This window comes from Myotis davidii, unplaced genomic scaffold, assembly GCF_000327345.1.
Source record: "Myotis davidii unplaced genomic scaffold, ASM32734v1 scaffold37, whole genome shotgun sequence".
NCBI lineage: Eukaryota > Metazoa > Chordata > Mammalia > Chiroptera > Vespertilionidae > Myotis > Myotis davidii.
The window spans coordinates 1,594,353-1,601,597 of NW_006289395.1; the positions used below are offsets into that span (position 1 = coordinate 1,594,353).

Here is a 7,245-nt window from a genome sequence, read left to right on the forward strand (position 1 = left end):
TCGAGGTCCACAGTGGGTTCTGAAACTGGACTCAGAAGAAGGAGCTGCGGCCGAGTTTCCCGACGTTGCCATGTTAACACTGTTGCTGGTGAAGGAGCGGAGGGGAGAGCAAGATACCCCTCCGCTCTTTCGGCTCCACGGGCCGGATAGAACAGCTGAACGGGCTGGATCCGGCCCTCGGGCCATAGTTTGCACACGGCTGTGCTAGAGGGATGCAGGGGCCACTGGGGTTCCCACCTCCTGAGAGTCAGTGCCCTCTGCCCTCCCTTTTACCCCCCACCCCTTCCCCAGGCCACTAACGTCCCACAGTTCTGAGTGTTCAGAGTCTGGGCCTGGTCGGGTGCTGCTGCATCCTTGGCTACCCTCGCCCCACCCGACCCTCCCCACCCAGGTGCCCGGGTTGCTCCAGAGGGCTAAGCCCACCCCTCCCGGCCAAGCCTGAACCCAGGCACTGCTCCAAGTTCAAGTGTATCCCGCTGTGGCGCTGCAGCCCGCATGTGGAGTCAGTGGATAAGAGGCACCCCCTCTGGGGGCCCTGCCCCGGACCTACAGCTACAGCTGCAGCCGGAGGAGCTGCACCTCCACGCCAACCAGCTGCCCAGCCCTTCTTCCGGCGCTGAACCTGCGCAAGCTGGGCCCGAGCGACCACGAAATCCAGCGGAGGCGGCCAAGTTCATGCAGCTGGCGGAGCTGGGCATGTCCCGGCACACATCCCCGAGATCCCCGAGAGCATCGAGCTCTGCAAGGCCCTGGGGACTGCGGACCACAGCGGGAACCCCTTGTGCAGGCCCCCGAAGGCTCCACTCAGCCTGGCTCCCCTGGCCCTGAATGCCCTAGCCTTGTAGACGCTTCCCCGGGAACCCGGGCAACCTCGCCCACCTGGTGGCCCTGGAGCTCCGGCTGAACCTGCTCAAGTCCCTGCCTGCGGCCTTGTCCTTTGAATCTGGGAGGCAATGATGTGGAGGCGCTGCCTCGGGTGACGCCCTCGGGTGGGCAGTGGCTGGACTGGACCCAGCTGCTTCTGGAGCCCGGGAGCCCGTGGCCTGGTGCTCCTGGACGTGTGGGAGACCTGGCTGGACGCTGCCTGGGGGCTGGTGCTGGCGCTGCTCCCGACCTGCTGCTGCCCCAGGCCCCGCTGCAGTTGCTCTTGGCGGCCGGGTCAGCTGACACAGCTGTCCATCCGTCCATCCGAGGGTGGGCCAGAGCCGCCTGGGGCATGAGGTGAGAACTCATCAGAGTGGTCCTCACAGAGACCCACTGAGGGCCCTGTCCGCTCCTGGGGAAGCTGGCCAAGCTGACCAACATCAGTGTGGACTGGAACTGCCTGGAGGCGCTGCCCCCCCCCCCCCCCCCCAGATCGGGGCTGTGAGGCACTCAGTGTCCTGTCCTTGAGGGTCAGCCGCCTGGCCATCCTCAGACACACTGCCAGCTGCGGGTGCTGGACGTGCCTGGGCACTGGCTGTAGAGCCTGCTGTTCCCACTGCCCCCCAACTCCAGGCCCCGTGGCTGCCTAAGAACCAGGTGCAGCCCCTGTTGCGCTTCCAGGCCCAGGAAGACGTCCAGACCGTGAGATGGTGCTCAGCGGCTCCCTGCTGTCCCAGGACCCCACCCAGCCTGGAGGACAGGGCAGCGGAGCAGCCCATCTGAGAGCTGAAGCGACCCCCTGAGTCAGTGTCATCAAGTTCCCTCAGGCCCGTCAGGCAGTGAGGAGGAGGCACCGGCCACGCCTCACCCCAGCAGCTCAGGTGACCAATGTGGGTGTGGAAGAGCCTGGGAGCGAAGCCTGCAGGCTCGGCCGGGCCCTCCAGATGGCGAAGCTGAGCAGCACCCACAGGGCCCTGAGAGCTGCCCTGCTCCCCCAGTGCAGGCCCTGGAGGCAGAGAAGGTGCTCTGTGGAGGGCGGCCAGGATGACTCACCGATAGTTCTCAGAAAGTCCCAGGGTGGACGGAGCAAGCGTGGGCCCCTGAAGCGGCCGCCCAAGCCCCCCCACCCCACACCCACCCCTTTGGAAGACCTTGACCCTCAGACCAGCACCTCCCCGAACACCTGTCCCTAGATTTTGCTGAGGAGCTGAGGTCCTTGGAAGCGTCTGATAGGCTGTCGCCAGATGCCCCGGGCCCCGGGGAGGTGACACTGCCCAGCAGCTGCCACCCAGTGGGGCCAGGACACACCTAGAGGGTCAGGATGGGGCCCTGCCAGCTCCAACACCACCCTTACCCAAGTCTTCTAATTTGGGTGTTAGAATTTTAGAGAGATTCCTCAGGACTTCTGGCCACCGATTAACTGCACCCTCCCCAACCTCTTGGCAAGATTGTAACTGGTGATGTTTGGACAACCAAACACTATTTTGTGGTTTAAGAATAAAATTAACAATGTTTTACCTTCAAAAACAAAAGAAATGTCGCTTTTGTAATTTTGTTCTTACTCGGGGAGATCAGATGTGAAAACCTGGTCATGTGCATCACAGGGTTAGTTACCGCTTCCCTGTGGCTGGAAGGGTGGTCTCCTGCCAGCCGAGGCCAGCTCACAGGCGCTCAGAGCGGGAGCTCACGTGTGCACTGCTGGAGGGAGCAGGGAACGGCCGTTTCTTAGCAGCCATTTATCCTCTTTGATTAAGAACATTGTGGTTGCAAACCCAGCCGCCGTGGCTCAGTGGCTGAGCGTCGACCTATGGACCAGGAGGTCACGGTTCAATTTCTGGTCAGAGCTCATGCCCGGGTTGTGGAGGGTGGGGTGAGTGGGGGGTGGGGAGGAGGTGGGGCAGTAAAGGGCATGGGGGGGCCATTAGGGGGCCACAGGAGGCAGCTGATCAATGATTCTCTCATCATTGATGTTTCTATCTCCCTCTCCCTTCCTCTCTGAAATCAATAAACACATATTTTAAAAAAACCCAAAAACGTTGTGGTTGCCCATCAAGACAGACTTGAGAGACATCCTCCTGGCGTGTGTGTGTCCTCTGCTCTTGCTTAGCGTTTCCCTTGTCCTGACCACCGTTTCCCCTCTGGTCAGCAGGAGAACAAAGGGCCTGTGAACCAGGACTCTGCCTGGCCCGACACTCAGCGCTTTCTTTCCTGGAAGTGCAGGTGGCCTCAAGAGAGACAAAAAAATGTGCATTTTCTGGGTCAGTCACTTCCTGAGGAAAAATAATCCAGATGCTGAGAAAGGTGAGTCTTCCTTGCCGGCTTGGAACCACCCAGTCCCAGCTTTCTGCTGGAGCGAGGGTTAATCATGCAGCAAAGGGAAGTGCCTTTCTAGATAAAGCCCCAGGGCCACGTTTCTTCAGGCGGTTGTAGATGGTCCACGTTGATGTCATGGGGGTGGGGTATGTGAGCTGATGTGGTGTGATTGTGTGCACATGCGTGCGTCTTCCCCCTGGAGTTCTATCCCCCTTACAGAGCAAAATGACATAAAAAATCCCACCACCATCGCTTTCTGGGTGGCAGCGTGCCACTCTGACACTAACCACCAGAGGCCCTATCAGAGCCCACAAATCAGGGACCCAGTCCTTGACAAGACTGCCCTTTTTTCAGACATCTGCCACAATTTGGGGAGCCCCAGGCCTTCCACATTTCCAAAGCATGGGTTATAAATCTAGGGGCTCCCATGACACCTTAAGCTTGACATCCACTCTTAATGACTCACAGAACTCAGGAAAGCCCTGTACTTGTTCCAGCGCTATTACAAGGCTATGCGTAGGCTGAGGTCTGGGAGGGCCCAGGAGCGGAGCTTGCATGCCCTCTCTCTGTGGGTCAGGGCGCTGTGCCCTCCCAGCACATCAGTGGACTCACCAAACAGAAACCCACTTAGCCTCTGCGTCCATCATTTTTATGGGTTCCAATCTGTAGGCAGAATTGATTGGAGTCAGTCTCTGTCTGCCCTCCCCTCTCCTGGCCTTTGACCTTGGTTACCTATGGCAACATGATCATACCTGTCTGAGCATCTATATTGGGTGCAGCATTTATGTAACAGATAAAGCAATAGTAGCAACGTGAATATACCACGTGTTTGGAGGAGTGAGTGTGGGGTACATCTAGTAGGTTTTTAGTTTAAAAGCATGTCCCAGTATTTGCCATTGCACATCGATCTTACAATTTTACCAACAATGCCAGTGATTGTTAGAGACTATTGCAATCATGGTAGACGAACCTGAAAAATAAAGGTCAAAGGTACTGGCACATTCCTGGAGTTCCTGTTAGTCATCAATAATTAGTCGGTCCATCATCGTATCATACGATGAACATGTCCCCTGGGGCAAGGCCACACAGGTGTGCAGGCTTTGTTTGAGGTTCAGATTCCAAAAGAAGGAATGGTCTCAGCTTCACCCTCTCATCATAGAGCTCAGAGCCTTTTGTGAAAAAGATTGGATTTCTCTCATTGCATAACCTATAGCTCCATTCCTTTACCCTCAGCTGTTAGTTCCCCTTCTCCTGTGGTTTCTACCACTAGGCCATACGGGTACCTGCATCACTAACCCCATTTGTGCCCGATGGAGTGAAAGTACAGCCCACACAGTCAGGGCCGCAGGGATTCTGCCATAAAAGGGTAAAAGCATAGTTATAATTTCTTGCCTAGAAATCATGCCTGCTTCTGACCATTGTAGTTGCAGACCAGTTCTGGGATTACTACCTCAGGTAGGAAAAAGTTGTGATGTGGGGAAGAAAGAAAAATATATAGTCATACCATTATCTCCCCATGGTGGGAAGAATGGCATAGTCATACCAGCTTCCTGTCCCCCCGCCCCCCCGCCACCCCTTACCCCCAGATCCATCAGAAAAGCAGAGGGATCTACCTAGTGGGGACACACCCTCAGCACCCCCATGGTGAGTGTGAGCAAACACTCCCGAGGACATGTAAACAAGCTGTTTTATGTAGGTATGTCTCCAGCTGTTTTAATTGCTTTAATTGGCCGGTCCAGTTACCTACGGAACCATTACTCTGAGTATGAGGATGTGTCCCTGGGTCTAAGAAAATGTAACTTGGCAGCCTCACTGGGTTCAGGATCTTCTGTTCTGGCTTGTTTGCTGCGCTCTGAGCATTCGTATCTACCACCTGGTGCACACGGTCCAGAGTCCCTCTGTTCCTGTCAGGGCCCATGTCTAGCCCAGGACACTTCTTTTCTTGTTAATCCTCACCTGAAGATATTTTTCCATTGGTTTTTAGAGAGAGTGGAAAGGAGGGGGAGAGACAGAGAGAGAGAGAAACACCCACATGAGAGAGACACATCGATTAGTTGCCTTGCACATGCACCCCGACCAGGGCCAGGATTGAGCCTGCAATGGAGGTATGTGCCCTTGACTGGAATCAAACCTGGGACCCTTCAGTCCACAGGCTGACGCTCTATCTACTGAGCCAAAACAGCTAGAGCAACAGGACACTTCTTACTGGCATTTTGTGCCTCCAGGGCTATAAGAGGAATGCGTCTTGATGGAACCCATTTCTGCTTTATTGCAGTCCATGGACCAAGGAGGCCACCGCGAACGAACACACTGGTACATACACTCACCTGCAGTCACCACATGCATCTGACACGCACCGCTGTAATGCATTCTGCAAATTTCCCCAGTGCCTTCCCCAGCGCCATGCCCCATTTGAGCATCTGAACAGGCCAATTTCCCATGGCCCTTCTGCCCGACTCTTTGGCCAGGCTCTTGGGCACTACCCTCAAGCCAGTACGAACCCAAACACAGAGGCAAACACCACGCACTTTGGCCCAGGGTCTCGTTTATGTTTACCTTCTTTGTTTGGAGTGATCGTCTTCTAAGCAGGAAACGATTTGTTCACCTTGGAGTGCAGCCACCCCAAAGCCAAGCAGGTCGGTGTTGGTCAAAGAAAAGCTGTTTCTAGGGCACTGTCCACGCGGTAATAGAACCAGGCAGCTCCTGGTGTGGCCCCAGGTCAGCCGTGAGGGGAAGGACGTACCTGCTTAGGAAGATGCCAAGTAGCCCTCTGCATCCCCCTCATAGCACCCCCTCCTAGCACCCCCTCCTAGCGTGCTCCTGTGCAAGCCTTTTCCATGTTTACTGTGGAAGCCTTCTGGACACTGCCCACCCCCACCCCCTGCCCCGTAGTCATCAGTTTCGCAGTCATCGTATCAGCAGATGTTGTCTTTGTGAGCAGTGGTTGGGGCACAGTGCTGCTTGGGCCAGGTCCGGCGGTTATTGTGCCTGTTTAACCTTCAAAAAGCATGAGTCGGAGACCCTCAAGGCGTTCCTCAGGACGGCAGCTCCACCTCCATTTCAGGTGGATTCGTTTATTTCACGTTACAACGTCTTCCCAGCATTCATAGGTTGAATCCCCAAGGTGACGGTACTAGGAGGTAGGACCTCTGGGGGGCAACGAGGCTTAGATGACATCATGAGGGTAGGGCCCCCATGATGGGGTCGGTGTCCCTGTAAGAATAGGGGGGCCCGAGCTTCCTCTCCGCACCTTGTGAAGACACGGTGAGAAGGTGGCGTCTGCAGACCAGGAGGAGAGCTCTCCCCACATACAGGATCTGCCAGCACCTCGATCTTGGACACCCCAGCCTCCCAGAACTGTGAGGAATGAATGCCTTATTTTTAAGCCCTCCCCCCACATGGTATTCTGCTAGGGCAACCTGAGTCAAGGCAGGGGGGCTGTGGTCCGAGCTGGGACACAGGTGGTGCCTGCTGCACAAAAGGGAGAACTAAAGTGACACAGGTGGGGACAGTCTGCCACCTGCCTGTTATCGGCCTCAGTAAAGAGGTAAATGGAGATACGACCAAGACCGTAAAAAAGATGAGTTTATTCAGTGATAGCCAGGAATTGCAATTTGGGCCGCGTGAACTGTAAAGCTACAGGGGAGCCTGCAGAGGGCTGGGGAGGGCAGGCGGTATTTGTGAGCAGGGAATGGAAGGAGGGAGAGCTCAGCTGGAGTCCGTTAAAATGGAGAGCAAATGGAGACCAGCCTTGAAAACGCGCTGCAGACAAACAGCTCAATTCAGCGTGTTTTGTGAGATTAACCCAACCGGCGTGGGTTTTTGTTCACGCCTCTGGACAGCATAAGCAACACTTCCCAAGGCTGATGCGAGGCAACCCCTACCAGCTCCCTCTAAGAAAATCCCAGTGTTACCTGTTTCCTAGCCAGGCGTTTATGGGAAACCAGTCTCTCTTGGTCCATGAGCTCTGTTTTCCTGACTCTGCATGGGGTTTCCTATTTCACACTTCTGGTTCCATTGTAGATGGAAATTCCATCACACTGCCTGTGCCCACCCCCCGCCCCCCGC

The 7,245-nt window shown here is 55.7% G+C and overlaps 1 protein-coding gene across 1 annotated transcript in view; it reads right to left on the reverse strand.

Moving 5' to 3' along the window:
- Positions 1 to 6,092: 6,092 nt before the first annotated feature.
- The window catches only part of PIK3R5 (phosphoinositide-3-kinase regulatory subunit 5), a 34,385-nt gene continuing 33,232 nt past the window's right edge, over positions 6,093 to 7,245 (reverse strand). Inside the window, 2 exon segments of the mRNA XM_015562536.1 lie at positions 6,093 to 6,174; positions 6,428 to 6,534. Coding sequence (XP_015418022.1) covers positions 6,093 to 6,174; positions 6,428 to 6,534 — 189 coding nt within the window.